General features: G+C 42.9%; 1 protein-coding gene and 1 long non-coding RNA gene across 2 annotated transcripts; one reads left to right on the forward strand and one right to left on the reverse strand.

Annotated features, from left to right (window-relative positions):
* Nucleotides 1–1,295: 1,295 nt before the first annotated feature.
* Nucleotides 1,296–16,201, reverse strand: recql5 (RecQ helicase-like 5). The gene is made up of 19 exons (XM_085453819.1): nucleotides 16,029–16,201; nucleotides 15,742–15,863; nucleotides 15,121–15,642; nucleotides 14,179–14,275; nucleotides 12,985–13,096; nucleotides 12,718–12,880; nucleotides 12,561–12,643; nucleotides 8,427–8,648; nucleotides 8,236–8,329; nucleotides 5,054–5,093; nucleotides 4,912–4,970; nucleotides 4,618–4,688; nucleotides 4,392–4,485; nucleotides 4,137–4,313; nucleotides 3,402–4,018; nucleotides 3,247–3,313; nucleotides 1,895–2,116; nucleotides 1,732–1,804; nucleotides 1,296–1,650 (listed from the first exon to the last, which is right to left on the reverse strand). The coding sequence occupies exons 1-19, from the start codon at nucleotides 16,123–16,125 to the stop codon at nucleotides 1,526–1,528; spliced, it is 3,057 nt and encodes a 1,018-aa protein (XP_085309945.1). The 5' UTR covers nucleotides 16,126–16,201; the 3' UTR covers nucleotides 1,296–1,525.
* Nucleotides 9,365–12,535, forward strand: LOC146711115 (uncharacterized). The gene is made up of 3 exons (XR_014920109.1): nucleotides 9,365–9,924; nucleotides 11,526–11,644; nucleotides 11,738–12,535. It is a non-coding gene; the product is annotated as an uncharacterized LOC146711115 (long non-coding RNA).
* Nucleotides 16,202–17,549: the final 1,348 nt, after the last annotated feature.

Consider the following 17,549-nt stretch of genomic DNA (forward strand, 5'->3'; position numbering starts at 1 on the left):
GTCCTACGTTAGCAGGAGTTCCTGAAAGCAGCACTACTAAAGATGACATCATCGTTTACTTGACAGCGTCCCCACCAGGGACGTCTCCTGTACAGTTAATAATAACAACAATAATAAGAGACGTCTCACACTGTTTGGTACTTTGTATTCGACACAGACTTTATTGTGAACAATCTGCAGCACAGATTGGCTCCACTGTGGCCACCAGGACTCCCCACAGCTGGGCCTCAGTGGCCATCTTTGCTTTTGGTTTCTTCCCGACTGTGGGGACTGATACAGTCGCCTTTTATATGCTTTCATCATTGGAAACCATGTTTTAGGAAATGAAAAGAAAAAGAAAAAGCCCTGCATCACAGATTCTCCCCCTGCTGAGAGACAGAATATTTTTAAATACAGGAAAATTCAAGCTGGACAGTTTCACAGTAGATTGCATGAATAAAAAAAAAACAAAACTGGTTCCAGTATTTAAGACGAATAAACAAAAACATAAAATTTAAGAGCAAGTAAGATAGTCTGCCAGAAACAGAAGCATTAAAACATGTGTTTTGTGCATTTTATTCCCCCATTGACTTACACACGCACCCCCCGTCCTCCCCCGTCCCCAGAGAATAAATCTCAATGACTTACTTTGAACTTTCTAATGTCAGAGAAACAACAAGGAAATCATGGCTTATTTATTCCCTTTTTAATAGCACAAAAAATTTATTAAAAAGAAAATAATAACAGCTTCAAAGTCTTTTTGCTCTTCACGACCCCATCTTTAAACACCACCCAACCACGAATGTCATCTTAAACGTGACAGACGGCTATCAGAGGACAACTGTGACAGCATTTTTAATGTTTCCTGAACAGAGAGCTGGAGACACTGTACAACAAACCAGTATTTTAGCTTTCTGACACACCTTTACTTGTCTCACACACACACACACACACACACACACACACACACACACACACACACACACACACACACACACACACACACACACACACACACACACACACACACACACACACACACACACACACACACACACACAAAAAGAGAAGGGATTAAATGTTCCAGTATGGCAACATTGGAAGATCCCCAAACCAGCTTGCTCAAAATCGCACGCTGTTGTTTGAATGCCAATAATTACACCTCTGCTTTTCCTGCTATGAGAAGCCTGTGAAAAACCTCAGCTGGCTTCCTGCTCCAAGCACCACTGGGTCTGCATAACTCTGCACTGTGATGTAATAAGACCATGTGAATTACACACAGTTTGCAGTTTAAAAAGAAGTCTCACACATGCATCTGTCTGATCTCTCAGGCTGCAAAACTGTCCCTGTTTTATTGCTTACTATTTATTAACCCAAGTTACAGTATCAGCAACCATCCTGGAAAACATTTTAAAAGAATAACAAAATAGCAGCAAGTGGACCATAAACCTCGTCAGCAGGCATCTGTGACAAAGCCTGAGGTCATCGTAACCGGAGAAGTTTAGGCACTGTCAAAGAGGAAGGGCTACATATTTCCTCCCCCCATTCATTCACTTTTGGCTGTGGTTTTACAGCTGTGAGGTCTCTTAAGGTGCTTCCAGTCTGCCTCGCTCTCACAGCGCTGGACGCTGCTGAAGAACTTCTTGATGAGAGCCTTGGCCTCTGCTTTCACTGTGGACCCAGAGGCTGGAGTTAAAGAGGACCAGCACACAAAGCAAACTGCAAGTTAGAAATTTCCCATGCACCCTTTACCTTGGCCTTTCCCCCTGCTCCTTCCCTCTGTAAGAAGGTGAGACAGGTAGCGAGCGAAAGACTTAAACAGCTCCTGCGAAATAAAGAAAGAATTTTAATCATTCTGCTTTTAATCGCAAACCTACTTTTTTTTTTTTTTTTTACAAACACAGCACTCGCTCACCTTTGTGGCAAACTTTCCCTGAGTGTAAAAAGGGTCCAGGTAGCGGACCACGATATCAGCTGCTTCCTTAAGTGTTACAGGCTTGGGCGAGTCAGTGGCTGGGTGCAGGGCTCTCTCCTGCACGTTGGGGTTGAAGGTTACTCTCCTGCTGCTCTCATTCCCGGGCCGGCTGCGCTTCGCCGGAGGGGGAGACTCCGTCATGGTTTTCATGTCATCTGTCACCTGGACACACATGTCATGATTGTTCACAAGCATAAAGTCAGACTCAGGACTCCAGGCAGAACTGAAATCTATGGTTTGGCCTGCCAAAGACTCCAATCTGGATATCTTTGGAAAATGTATAGGATGGTATAAATTTTAGAATTTTAACTGTATTTTCATATGTTTAATGGCTTTCCCCCCATGGTCCTAAGAGATATCTCTAAGAGATAAACCATTAAATAACAGAGTGTTACTGTTCCTTCACAACATACTAGAGAAATTTATGATTTTTACAAATGGTTCACAGAACAGATATATTTAAAAATATAGGGGATTAAATGTGTGGCTAAACATCTTTACACTATCAGAAAGGAGTTTCACTGGGCCGCCCACTTAAGATCAAAGTGATCTGTACGTGGCCCACGATGTAAAATGAGTTTGACATCCCTTCTTTACAACATGGACTTTAATGAGGAGTTTTCTATTAAAACTAATATCTATCCCCATCATGCTGATGCTCAGTCTGTTATAGAAAAGAGAAATTATGCTGAACAAAAACGAGACTTTGGATTTAGATTGTGTGGATTGTGGAAAGAGGCTAAATGTGTTTTTCTATACTGATAATTCAATATTGTCTGAAGCTATGCAGGAAATTATAAGGAAAACTGAAGAGTGACAGATTTCGACCCACTCCTGCATACTTCAGGTGCTTTGTCGAACACGCTATTTGGTATTTCGTAAAAGTTGCTAAAGCTCCACTGATTGAATAACTGACAAGCTCAAAACCTCTGGCATTAACATCAGCACAGAAACTGTGCGCCAGGAGCTTCATGTCATGAGTTTCCATGAGTTGCTCGAGCAGTTGCTGAATGTGTAGGTGGCCCAGTTCTTTTGTCCATACAGTGAATGCTAAAATTGTATGCCAACTGACTTCCTGTGGAAAAACCCCAATCTGAGTGTAAGACAGATTATCATGCTCAAACTCTAATCTCTTAAAACTTTACTTTGTCTTATTTTGTCTTTATACATTTGTCCAAAAGTCTTATTTTTGGACAAACTTATAAAGCCTTTGGAGCACTTCATCTAGCTTCAAACTGCTGAGCGGAAAGACTTGTTTCAAGAAGGACTTTTGTGGGTGTACAGACACCTACCCCGGGAATTTCACTTGTGTTAACCTCTTCTTCACTTGGTTTAAGTTCTTCTTCGTCTTTGTTTTGTCTGTGGGAGAACAGGGGGAAGAAAAAGCAGTTAAAAGTCAATAAAAGGCTTTTTTCCGCTATTTCTGATCAAATTAAGAATCAAATACTCTGTGATGGACGTCAGGTCCTGCTCAGATGTCTCTTGAACTGGTTCTGCAATATCAGCTCCGTCCTCCTCGTCATCATCAGGTATAACAATTATCTCAGATTTGCTTTCTACGAGGATCACATCCTCAGTCTCTGACTGTGCAGCACTGCTCTCTCCTTCTGACGCAGCAGGTGAGTGTGGTTCCTGGTTGATGTATTCCTGGGAGATGGAAGCTGGAGCGGGAGATAAAGTGGCTTCGGGCTCCCTCGGCATCTCCTCCTCATCCTGGCTTTTCTCTGGAGTATGTTGCTTCATGAAAAAATGAGAAATGTTGTGGGAACTCTTTGCTGCTTCCGCCAGCTTCTGCTGCTTCTTGCTCATGGCTCTGCCTCCTTTAGTCGGGCTGCTCAGAGAGGTCGTGACGGCATTTGCTTTGGCTTTGATGGGCGATGATGCATCTGTGTTGGCTTCTTTTCCCTGCATAATGGTTTCTCCTGAGTAGCCATTGAAAAATCCGCCGCTTGTCCTACCTTTGTTAGCCCCTGTTTCCAACATGGAGGGGTTTATTAAATCCTTAGCAGTTATGAAGGGGTTAGAAGAGCCCCGTTGGCCTGCCCCTACCCTCTTACGCTTCAGCTGGGGGGGAAAGAAAACATGTTTTCCTCTGAATACTCTGCAGCCACAAAAACCTCCAGTTTTCCTTTAAAAAAAAAAAAATAAATAAAAATCTGGGAAAGTAGAAAAGCAATGTTACCGAGTACACCTCAGATGCCAGCGTGAACCCCTGCGGCTCATCAGAAAACGAGGATGAAGAGGAGGATCCAGCCTCTTTGAGTTCTGTTTCTCTGGAATCGCTGCCGCTGCTGCTCCTAGCACCTTCTGCTTTATCTCGACCTGCTGAAGCAGGTGCCGCTTTCTTCATCTCTGTTACCTTGACAGAATAATAGAGCTAAGCATAAACATTTCCCTCTATATGGCAATGAGACATTAACAAAAAGCCTGCACTTACCTTCTTTAGCACCACAGCTTTGTACAAGTTAGAGGACTTGCTGTTTCTGAAGACCTCGTGTTCAATATCCACCGCCAAGGACAGACTGTCAGAGCTGAGAGACAAATGCCGACACTTTGAGAAAAGTTAGTTATATGTATTTTTTTATTTTTTTTTTTGCAGTATTTTTATGTTTGAGGAAAAATGTTTAAAAAAAAAAAAAATCTGAATGAATCTAGATAAGTACTTGAGTGCATCTTCTGCCCCCTGCTGGCCTTGAAGTGCCTCCTGCAGGAGGTACAGGCAGTGCTCTCTGGCCTGAAATACAATATGAATCTTATTAACGCCTTGGAAAACGCTCACTTTCTGCTTTTACTGTACAAAATGTCAAACACCAACGAGCCACAGCCTTTTAAGCTGCTGCGTTTTGGGTTTTTTAACGCTGCTTTTCTCATCACATGGCCTGAGTCGCTGAAGGACGTGTTCATAAATGCAGCAGATATGAGGAATGTGTGCGTAGTGTTCAAGTTTTGTCTTGTACCTTTACACTGAGCTTGGGAATTCTCTGGCTGCTGGCCTCTCTAAGCGGGCAGTTGATATCTACACAGCAGAATAACACCGGTTACAAAACAGGACAGAGAGAGTTATTCACAATCATTTTTACTGTTCGTGTTACACGTTACCTGGAGGAACAAACTCTTCCCTCTGACTGCTGTCGTTACCCTAAATAAACACGAGCACAGGCAGAAGGGAAGCCTTCAGTATTCACACGTGTATTAAAGCCAGAACATAGAAGACAACAGTGAGCATTTATTATATACGGCTTTGGGACCACGACGCAATTTTTTGTTGTTTTGCCTCTGTACACATCACATCACTGAATGTGCAGACTTTCTCATTTAATTCAAGGGGTTATCAAATAATTCTGCATTAACTGTTTATTAAAATGAACTGGAGAAACTAATATACACTCAACAAAAATATAAACGCAACACTTTTGTTTTTGCTCCCATTCCCCATGGGATGGACGTAGAGACCTAAAATTCATTCCAGATACACAATATAACCATCCCTCCCAAACAGTGGTCACAAATCAGTCCAAATGTGTGGTAGTGGGCACATCTGCTATATTGAGATAATCCATCCCACCTCACAGGTGTGCCACATCAGGATGCTGATCTGACATCATGAGTAGTGCACAGGTGTACCTCAGACTGCCCACAACAAAAGGCCACCCTGGAATGTGCAGTTTTTTGCGCTATTGGGGGTCTGGGGACCCAGAACCGGTCAGTATCTGGTGTGACCACCATTTGACTCATGCGGTGCAACACATCGTCGCATGGAGTCTATCAGATTGTCAATTGTGGCCTGTGGAATGTTGGTCCACTCCACTTCAATGGCTGTGCGAGGTTGTTGGATATTCGTGGGAACTGGTACACGCTGTCGTATACGCCGGTCAAGCACATCCCGAACATGCTCAATGGGTGACATGTCCGGTGAGTATGCTGGCCATGCAAGAACTGGGACATTCTCAGCTGCCATCTGCCCTGAACAATGTGAACCATGATTCATCCGTGAAGCGCACACCTCTCCAACGTGCCAGACGCCATCGAATGTGAGCATTTGCCCACACAAGTCTGTTACGGCGACGAGCTGGAGTCAGGTCAAGACCCCGATGAGGACGACGGGCATGCAGTTGAGCGTCCCTGAGACGGTTTCTGACAGTTTGTGCAGAAATTGTTTGGTTGTGCAAACCAATTGTTCCAGCAGCTGTCTGGGTGGCTGGTCTCAGACGATCTTGGAGGTGAACCTGCTGGATGTGGAGGTCCTGGGCTGGTGTGGTTACACGAGGTCTGCGGTTGTGAGGCCGGTTGGATGTGCTGCCATATTCTCTGAAACGCCTGTGGAGACGGCTTATGGTTGAGAAATGAACATTCAATGCACGGGCGACAGATCTGGTTGACATTCCTGCTGTCAGCATGCCAATTGCACGCTCCCTCATTGCTTGTGGCATCTGTGGCATTTTGCTGTGAGACAAAACTGCACATTCCAGGGTGACCTTTTGTTGTGGGCAGTCTGAGGTACACCTGTGCACTACTCATGATGTCAGATCAGCATCCCAATGTGGCACACCTGTGAGGTGGGATGGATTATCTCAATATAGCAGATGTGCCCACTACCACACATTTGGACTGATTTGTGACCACTGTTTGGGAGGGATGGTTATATTGTGTATCTGGAATGAATTTTAGGTCTCTACGTCCATCCCATGGGGAATGGGAGCAGTAACAAAGGTGTTGCGTTTATATTTTTGTTGAGTGTAGATTGTTTTTAATACTTGGATGAAGCGTAGACTGCCGTTTCCCCCCTTCAGCTGCTTGGCCTGGACTTCATCCACCTTCAGTTGCTTCTTGTTTGTGAGTCTCTTTGCATTTAGCTTTGTATTTAATAACTTTAAAGCATGCTCTGTTGGTTAGAGATCAGCTGACTGGCTTGGCAATTGAAGAATCTTCCATTTCTTCTCCTTCAGAAACTCTTGAGTTGCTTTGTGTCATTTTCCATTTGTGCTGTGAAGCTCTGATCAGTTTTGCAGCATTTTTCTGAATCTGAGCAGAGAGTATAGGCCTGTGCACATCCATCAGCAGTCACCATCATCAATAAAAGCTAGTGATCTATATCCGCTGGCAGCCACACATGCCCATCTATATCACTGCCTCCGCCATGTTTGACAGGTGATGTGGTATGCTTCTAATCACGAGCCGTTTCTCTCCATCTCCAGATTTCTCTCAGCGCTGAACTGTTTTCAGGCTCTTTTGGATATTTTGTGATCTAGCCTTTCTGTTTCCATTCATCGAGCAATCTCCATTTTAGACGTTGTTAATGATGACTGTTAAGGACTTTTTTCTTTTTTTTTAGACATTTTAAGGATGTTTTTCATAACCATAGAAATAATTCTGTCATCATCCACGTTTTTCAGGCGTTTTGATGTTGCTGAGCTGGTCAGTGCATTCAGCATTTTTAAGAAAGAACATGACTGTGTGATTGGCCACTCTCTCTCTCTGATAGTTACTTTGTTTTTTCAGTCTAATGATGCCTCCCTCACTTGCTCCAGCGTGTCTTTGGAGCTCACATTCACAGTTCCCGTGAACACTTGGAATCCACCTCTGATATTCTTCTGCTTAACATTTCATGAAAATAACACAAAGACGGATAACGGGGGACTGTGTGTACAAATGTCTGTAGCTTCCAAACAGCTAATGCGACAGTTTTGTAAAAACTTTCAGAGTTAAAGCTGAAAGTTGGCACTTCAATCGCATCATGATGGCTTGATTTAATATCCACCACAATTAACAACATTTTATCATCGTCCAAAAGCCTGTGCATCTGTAGTTGAAGTGCAAAATGTCTCTTTAATGTGTAAAGAAAGAAAGATAAAAGAACCATAGTTTTAAGCTAGCAACATTTAAATGAAGCTCTGAGCAACGAAGCCCTGAGGCATCAATAACCTCCATAACTCTCCACACACTATAATGACTTGTTTGTTCTTCCTGCTCAGTTTCTACTTTTTTTAAATAATCATGGCATTCCTGCTTTTTATGCTATGTTATAAACAGTTTGGCCAACCTCCTCTTGGACCTGATGAGGAATACTTTAGTTCAAATGTTGTAAAAATTCCACTGAACATGTGGGAGCCATTTAGCAAAAGCAGCATTTACAGGGCCTGATAGCCCCAGATGGCTTACAGATGTGCAGAGGCACAACACAAACACTCTGGAGATGCTGTCCTTACATTTAGAAATAACGTATATATTTTACCCAAAGAGTATGAGCTGATTTTCTCTATTTCTTTTTTTGTGGTAATCACCTTGCGCATGCTCATCTGCTTCTTGAAAAGCTCAGAAAACTCCTTCTTCCTCTTAAAAGGATCATCTTCACTATAACCTTCCCCTTCATCATACCTGCGAAGCAAAACATCGGTGTTAACCTACAGGATCAACCATCAAGTCATAAATGCAAGCGGGACATTTCACACAACATCACTAAAAATCGTCCTGCCTTTCAAAGCCGTAACCCTTCTTTCCTCCTCCATAAGTGTCCGACTGGAACCCGAACGCTCCCTTGGGCTCGCTGCTCTGAGCCGCACCGATCTTGGTGCTGAGCGTGGCCGCTCTCTCCAGCTGCGCTCGCACCAACTTGGGGTTACGGCAGTAGTCGCAGGCCCCCGCGCAGTTCGGCGCCGTGTTGCCGAAAAACTTTGAGATGGTGGCATGGCGGCAACTGGTGGCAGGACGAGAAAAGAGCTACCGTTGAACAGACGAGTTAAAGAAAACACACTCTGCAGTTTGCAGTTGCAAAAAGGCATCATCTCATCTTTCTGATAATGTTTTAGAAACAATATTGATCTTTTAGTTGTTGTGTAACCACCATATCAATCCCCATAATCAATACTTTTGTTATGAAATAGGTCAAGCGCCACTCTTTGTCCCATGAAAAACACAACGCAGTTGCATCAACACTAACCCTAACTAACTGTTATCGACGGATATGAAGGATGGATGCAGAGGCACAAAGTCTGGATTTGGAAACAGTCGTTCAGCGTTGTTTTCTTACAATTTCAAGGTTTTTGAAAAAAATAAATAAATACTATTAATGTCTGACAGCAGGTCACCCGCTTCCTCTGCAGCATGTTTCTGTTCACAATCCCTGCTTTAGACGGGATTTTCTTTTCAGAAAAAAGGTCTCTTGTATCACACTATCATATCCAGCATTACGCAACGGCCAGTATTCTCTCACACACACACACACACACACACACACCAGCACTTGGGAAACAGCCCATTAGACGAGTCATTTCAGCAACATACCAGCTACCTTGCTAGAAGTGGAAATGCTGCCACCTTCCCTTTCATGAAACAAAGAGAAGCACTAGAAGAGGTGGGGAACGACAGAGAGGCAAACAAAGCTCTGTGAAGCAGGACTATCAAAGAGAAAACAGCCTTTGAGGCAGACAAAGAAAAGTAAGACACAGCAGTAACTACTCTGTATGTGCGCGTATGAGACAGCCACAAATCAAAAAACCAAAGAAAACAAACAAAGGGAGCAACAAGAAGCCTGGAAGAGGGGAAGAGATGAGAAGACTCAAAGCGACTGAGGAGTCAGAGCAGCGTGAAAGAGGGCAGAAGAGCGCCGGATGAAATTTGTTATCGTCTACTTTCCCCCCCTCACGTGCAGTTTGTCATCAGTGACAGTGGAATTAACCCTCTTAACTATATCTCAACCTCCACCGCTAATCTCAGGCTCGCCCGAGCACCACTCCTCCTCCGGATGACGTCCCCACAAACAAATTAGCACGCAGCCTAAAGCAAAGGCACTCAGCTGGCAGCTCCGTCAGGGGAAAGAAGAGAATGACACGTTTCCGACCGACTCCTAATTGCCAACTGGTTTTGCGATTTCTGACAGTTTAGGCTCGGCCAAGTTTCACAAAAAAAACCCCCCAAAAAACCCCAAACTAAACAAACAAACAAAGAAACGACAAGAAGTTTCCGATCAGCAGGTAAGTGCTTTTAAATGTTTCTGTGCGAGCGCAGCGTGAGAAAAACAATTCAAGCAGACGAATGTGTAAAATGTGTTTAAAAATAGAGAATTTCTCAGTCACATGCATGTGATCTGTAAATACTGTTCATCGTTTTAACGAACATACAGTCAGCTCCAAAATCTGTTATTAATCAGCATCGCGTTCCACACAAGCTCACGGTCTCAGGTAGGAACAGCCCGCATGGTTGGAAAATCAATCCTTCCTTTTCTCCTGACTTACACTTTCATACTAGGATTTTTAAAAAATAGCATGAAAATATTTTGTAGCATTAATTTCCCACATCACTGTGTGTAGCATAGCTATAATACATGTGGCCCATTTAAGCTGTTTTTATAAAAGTACTGAGTTAGCTCTGTGGCTTTTTTCCAGTGAGCAGAGCAGATATGTATTACTGGATTTTACTGGAAACAACACATTACACTTATACACAGTTAAAGCAATGCAGCACAACCTTTCCCCACATTTAAATTTTCGAAGCCAGGAAGGACAAGTTAGCTTGTGATCATGCAAATCTTCCCCCGATCTCATCCTGGTTTTGAGTATATGTGATACAGGTTTCTGACAAGGAACACGAGACACATACACTTGCATAAATTACACAGTGCAGGTTTACAGATCCTGTGGGTGGAGTTGATCCCTGATCTGATCTGTCACCAGCTCGGCCACTGAGAACAAAGAAAGCTGTGAAACCTGGCTAAGGTATGCCACAGTATCCTGATTTCTAACAGTGTACTTTGGATAGTATTACCACCTTATCCACACTTCTGGAACCAGGATGTTTACATCCAGAATACTCAAAAGCATGTGATCAGAAGGAGGATACACTACCATAACTCCTCTGAATTATCAAGACGTCATGTTGACCCCCAAGTTTCCAGGCTTTGTCCTCAGTGCCAGTGTAATAACTCATATTGTAGTTATTTTCAATAGTTTTTATCCTTTTATGCTTCGTACTGCAAGTGTTAGTTACAAAGAACTCTCAAAACTAGAAATGCCACACGCTGTCACACCCATTCCAGCAATTCAGCACCAGCTCAATGACTTGCCACCCTACCACCGCCCATTGCACACACTGAAGTGTCTGCAGAGCCGTCTGATTAACACATTTATCACAGAGAAGGGCCTCGTTCTGTTCCTCTTGTTAACTCAACCCATATGTGAATCAGCCCGTCTGTTTACCATACTCTCGTAAACAGAGCAGCTTCTCTATTAATCGAAGGTCGGCGGTTCGATCCCCACCTCTTACAGCCTGCATGACAGAGCAGAATATTGTTCCTCCAGAACACTTTTAAACCCGGTTGGATTAAAATTGTTCAGGCACAGAAAAAGCACCAGTGCATTTACCGCTTTCTATCAGACACACGTTTCTTCTCGGGCAGTGAGATTCCTGCCTTCTCATGACAACCCGCCCACTAAACCACAGGCTGAAAAACTGCTTAGCTCTGACATGTAAATAGCAATTCCACCTCGCCCCACTCACAGTGTCACCAGTGAGCAACAGGAGAAATACCTAGATTGCAAGGGAAATAAAAGAGGTGCTGTATACCTGTCTTCACTAGGATGGATGCCAGAGAACAGACGCTGAACATCCTTGGCAGAATCTGGGTCAAGCTTCAAGGTCTGCCCAACGCCAACCCCATAGAGCTGGGAGCTTTCTTCGTCCTGCTAACTTTTATTCGTGAGTTTTTGGTCGATATGTTTTTTTCCCCCCCACATTGCTTGTTCATCAATAAGCTGGTCATGACATTGTTTATTTGCTGCTCTCCCACAGTTGTAGTCCTGCTCATCACAGTGGTGACCTGCGCGAGCTTCTGCTGCGGCTGCTGCAGCTGCTGCTGTCGCAAGAGGAAGCTAAAGGGTCCCGACCTTTGAGCAAAAACAGACACAACTGCAAGCTCTCCACACAGCGAGTCCTGATCGTGTTTTAGAAACACACACACACACACAAGAATTGTACAGGGTGCATGCTGTGCAGCACTAAAGAACCTCAACCCTTGGACAACAAAACACCTGCCAAACACCGTAAAGGATGTCCTGCAACGCTGCCAAACACACCTGCTCGAGTCAACAGGCTTTCAGGAGAGTCCACATTCCTTGGAGCATCACTGCACTCCCAACAGCGATCCCTGAAGACAGGGCAGGGCCAACTCCAGCTGTGTGTGAATCAGGCAGAAACTTCTTGGACCATACAGGACTGAACACGTGTATGAAACTAACTTTAGGCAAACGGTGAGAAATGACTGGGAATGCCCGATTGGATTGTTTTTTCTCAGAGCTTTCTAAACATAATGATGTGTCACTCTAAAGTAATGAGAACTGGCAGTCAGACTTCTGAGTTAGTCAAGAGCCTCAAGCAGGAAGCAGCTTTCAAAGGATGGTAAGAGAGGAAATCTGCCCTCTGCTGTCCAGAAACAGAAATGCACTCTTTATCTAAAACTGCACGTTACATACTGTGGAACAGGTGAAGGCGTTATGTTATGATGTAATGCTTTAAGCCTGCACTTATTGTCAGTTATGCTTTGATCTGTATGTAAATAATAATAAAAATAACAATAATTATAACCTGTCACCGCATGTGTGAATCCTTTACTTACCCTTCTTGTTCACAAAAAGACACCATGGCTTCAAAGTCAGTCATTGCGGTTTTGTCAGTGTCCTTTGCAAAGCCCCGTTTTTCCTGCAGACACATTTAAACACATATAAAAACTGTGCAGCAAAGAGCTTTCCATCCTGCTCTGCTGCTAATCTGACCTGCTTTCTTGCCACTTCCTGCCGAATGAGGAAATTAATTTGCTCCTTATCTCTCGGGGAGTAGTATGTGCGACAGGCGGAGGGCAGGCCATCTCTCCCCGCTCGCCCAGACTCTTGGTAGTAGCTGGCCAGAGACTTAGCGAGGTTCCAGTGAGCTACAAATCTGCAGAAACATTTGAATACACAATGGCAGGGGAAAAAAAAAAAAAAAAAAAAAAACTAGATACAAGAAGAATGCGAGTGATAACTGTGCATTTGCAGCCTCACCTGACATTGGCCTTATCTACTCCCATGCCAAAGCTGATGGTAGCCACAATAACCAGCACTTTCCCCTGCATCCACTCATTCTGTACCCCTGTCCGATCTGTTGCCTTCAAGCCTACAAAAGTAGAGCTCAAACACTCAATTTTACACATCCTATACACAGATCAGGCATAACATCATGACCAGCTGCCTAATATTGTGCTCATTCTGCTTTTGCTGCCAAAAAACAGCCCTGACCCATCGAGGTATGGGACTCCGTTAGACCCAGAAAGGTGTGCTGTGGTGTTGGGCACCAAGATGTTAGCAGCAGATATTTTAAGTCCTGTAAGTTGCGAGGTTGGGCCTCCGTGGATTGGACTTGTTTGTCCAGCACATCCTTGGGCAAGACACTTCACCTGTTACCTACTTGTGGTGGTCAGAGGGCCCGGTGGGAGGCAGCCTCGCCTCTGTCAGTGCGCCCCAGGGCAGCTGTGGCGGCTGTAGCTTGCCATCACTAGTGTGTGAATGTGTGTGTGAATGGGTGGATGACTGAACATGTAAAGCGCTATACAAATACAGGCCATTTACCATTCAAACAGGCCACAGCCATCAGAGAATACAAGTCCCATGAAGGGGTTAACATAGTCTGAAGCAATGCTTAGGTAGTTGGTACAAGTCAAAGTAACCCAAAGTCACCCAAGGGATCCCAGCAGAACATTGCCCAAAGCACAACACTGCCTCTGCCAGCTCACCTTCTTCCTATAGTGCATCCTGGTATCCTGTTCCCCAGGTAACTAAGCATCTGACCATCCACAAAAAATGTGATTCAGACCAGGCCACCTTCTTCCATTGCTCTCTGGTCCAGCAATTTGAGCTACAGTAGCTAATCTCTTGGATAGCCAGCCTTCATTACCCCCGGTTCACCACTGCTCCTTTCTTGGAACACTTTTCATAGATACTGACAACTGCATCTAGGAACGCCGCACAAGAGATGTAGTTTTGGTGATGCTCTGATCCAGTCCTTTCCTGCTAACACATGAACTTTGAGGACAAAATGCTCTCTAATATTTCCCACCCACTATGAGGTGCCACAATGAAGGATTAATGAGTGTTATTCCCTTTACCTGTCTGTGCTCATAATCTTATGCCTGATCAGTTTATATAGATGTAAAAAAACAAAACAAAAAAAAAAGGAGGTAAAAAATAAAATAATTTTACCTGCATGATACGGCTTAGCTACGACTCCAAGCTTCGTCAGCTGGTGAGCTACCGTCTCACAACCTTCCCTGGTCCGACAGTACACAATCCCACATCCCTGTTTACGAACATCAGACAGTTTGATTAAGCCAGAGTTTGCATGAAAGAAAATGGCAAAGAGTGTTATTCCTCCACTCTAGGCAACAAAATCAGTTGTATTCACACAAGAAAATGCTGTGTGAGCTCAATCAAGCCGTTAATAACAACAGAAATGTTATAAAACAGAGAAAAGGCACACAAACAATCCTGAAATAAAATTGAACAAAAAGTCATTCTAGAAGTAAAACATACAGCTGCTAAAATGCTTCAATAATTAAAAACTTGTTCTGTTTTTTTATTTTTTTTATTTTATTTTTTTATTTTATTATTATTATTTTTTTAATGTAAATGGCAAAGTCGTTTAAACCTTTTTATAAGTGATGCTTAAGGATGGGAATTGATAGGAAATCAACCACTTTAAAGAACTCTACCAATTCTGCCACAATAAGTATTCAAATATCCATCCAGAATTAAACTAGAAGCTAACTGTTGGGTACCAAAAGCATCTGGTCAACATGCAACTTGCTAAGGGACATTTAATCTAATCTAATTATAGGGGTTGTATCTATTTATGGAGCCTGTATCTACACTTTCGACACCGTGTGGATCAGAGAAAATCCCAAGTCAATTATTTTGCACCCAATTCTTGTTTTTTAAAGTCACATACAATCATTCCCCAATGCAAAAAGAACAGTTTAAAAAAAAGTAATTAAAAGCTCAGAATTTGCATGACATTCATGCCCATGATGAGTATTTTTAAACTTGTGGCCAAAAATGTAAACCCCTTAGGCAAACTGTCGCTACTCTATCTGAATATTTCTGTTTGTAAAAAGGATAACACATGACAGCCTACAGTCTACAAACCTGTCCGTTAGATCCACCTCCAAGTGATAATGTTTTCTTAATGAAGGCACAAAGGTGGACGTATGGGTTTGGCAGCAGCTCCCTGAAAATCACATCATAGTGCAAGTTACTCCGGAAGACGGGTGTAAGAAAAGAAAGCGGCGAGGACAGCCTCAGGGACTGAATGATGTCCTCCTGTACATTCTTGGGTGCTGTTGCTGTTAAGGCCAAACAGGGAACTCCTTGCAATCGAGCCCGCAGTTCACCCAGCTTGAGGTAGTCTGGTCGGAAATCATGGCCCCACTGCGAGACGCAGTGAGCCTCATCCACAGCCAGGTAAGACAGCAAGCCACGGGAGCACAGGTCCATCAGGCAGGGCTGGAACGCGGGCGAGGCCACCATCTCTGGAGTGATGTAGAGAAGCTTTAGCTTCGGGTTGCTGCTCCCCAGGTCGGCCAGGATCAACCGGCGCTCACTCACTGGGAGCTTAGAGTTGATGGAGCAGGCAGGGATGTTTAACTCCTTCAAGTGATCCACTTGGTCCTGGATAGAAACACGAACAGGGGTTAAAGCAAACCTGATACTGCAAAACTTATTCGAAGGTTTTGGATTGGAGCTCAGGAGCTAGAGACAGACGCTAACCTGAATGAGAGCGATTAACGGGGATATAACCAGAGTAATGCCCTCAGCAAGTACTGCAGGCAGCTGGTAGCAGAGCGACTTTCCTGCTCCAGTAGGCATGCACACAAACACATCCCTGTCACCTGCAGGAAGACCACAGAGACCACCGTGTTACACATTATTCTGTCTCTCACTGTCTGTGAAAACCAACTGAACCTCACATTCAAAACTAAAGACAAACAGCAGTTATGTTAGCTTGCTAACGTTCATCTAACAGAGAGGCAGACAGGAAAAATGAGCCGACTTACCTCTTTGGACTGCTTTAACAACATCTTCCTGCAGTTTAGACCTGAAGGTGTCGAACCCAAAGTGGGTTTTTAAGGCCTGTTTTAAATTTGTTGTCATCGTTTGACTACCTGCTGGGAACTCATATAAATCTTCTTAGGCATCGTCGCGCAGTGATTGCGTCATCACGGGCGCGTAAAACACAAAAAAAATGTAAAGAAATATTTTGTTTGTTTGCTTCTTTTAACGGCGTTAAATTCAGTTTGAATATATTTGTTATAGAATTATTTGATTTAATTTTTTTGATTAAAATTGTATGCGTTATTTTGTATCTGCATTTTGTCATGGTGAAAGAGTTAGAGTTCTGTGATTGGTCCCGCTGATACGCCTTTCAGCTTCTATCGATAACAAATAAGTCCTGAATTTCCTAAAAATAAATAAATAAATAAATAAATAAATAAATAAATAAGGACCTTTAAACCATACAAACGTCACATGCAAATTATGGAAAAATTCTGTAGTTGTACTGAAGAGGATTAGTATGGAAGAGGATTATGGCCACTGGGGGGAAAAAGTGGGCACATGTTTTTTTGTTTTTCTTCTTCTTTTCCAGAATTCTGAGAAAAAAAGTCTGAATTCTATGGAAAATTAAAGGTCAGAATTCAAACTTTTTTCTCAGAATTTTCTTTTTTTCCCCTCAGAATTCTGACTTTTTTTCCCTCTGAATTATTTTCAAAATTCTGACTGTAATCTCAGAATTCTGACTTTTTTCTCAGAATTTTCTTTTTTTTCCCCCTCAGAATTCTGAAAATAATTCTGATGAAAAAGTCAGAGTTCTGAGATTAAGGTCAGAATTCTGAGAAAAGAAAGTCAGTCAAAAAATGAGGGAAAAAGAAAAGAACTATTTTCAGAATTCTGACTTTTTCCTCAGAACTCTGGAATAGAAGAAAAAAGACGTGCCCACTTTTTTCTGGTGGCCCTAATCCTCTTCCGTACATTTACATTGTTTAGGATCATCGTCATGTTGAAAAATGAAGCCACTACCAATCAAATGTTTTCAAGGTTTTGTTGCATCATAGATTATAATGTAATCTAGTTCTTTTTTTCAGTTTTTTTTTCTTTCTGCTTTTAATTTTATCAATCTTGATTAGATCCCCAACACTGCTAGCTAAAATAGAGCCCCAAAACATGACAGGGCCTCCACCATTTTGCAGATGGCTGTAGACACTCACTATTGTATTTCTCTCCTGACTTCTCCCATACATATTGACAACAATTTCAACCAAATACTTCAAACTCACATTCATCACTCTATAAGACCTGTTGTCACAGACTTTCAATCCAGTTCTTTTGTCATTTGGAATGGCTCAGCCTTTTCCCTTAACTTAGATGTGCTAAGTTTTCTGCTAATAGCTTTTTGGGAACCTCCTTGTTGGTGAAAAAATACTAATCCATGCCCGTCAAATAAAAGAAAGGATAATAAATTCAAACTTGTGCACTCAATTCTTGTTTTTTACAGTCATTCAAAACATATGCCGTACAAT

The sequence above is a fragment of the Copadichromis virginalis genome, linkage group LG4 (assembly GCF_057382275.1).
Source record: "Copadichromis virginalis isolate Kocher_CV1m ecotype Utaka linkage group LG4, C_Virginalis_male_GT1.1, whole genome shotgun sequence".
In the NCBI taxonomy this organism is placed as follows: domain Eukaryota; kingdom Metazoa; phylum Chordata; class Actinopteri; order Cichliformes; family Cichlidae; genus Copadichromis; species Copadichromis virginalis.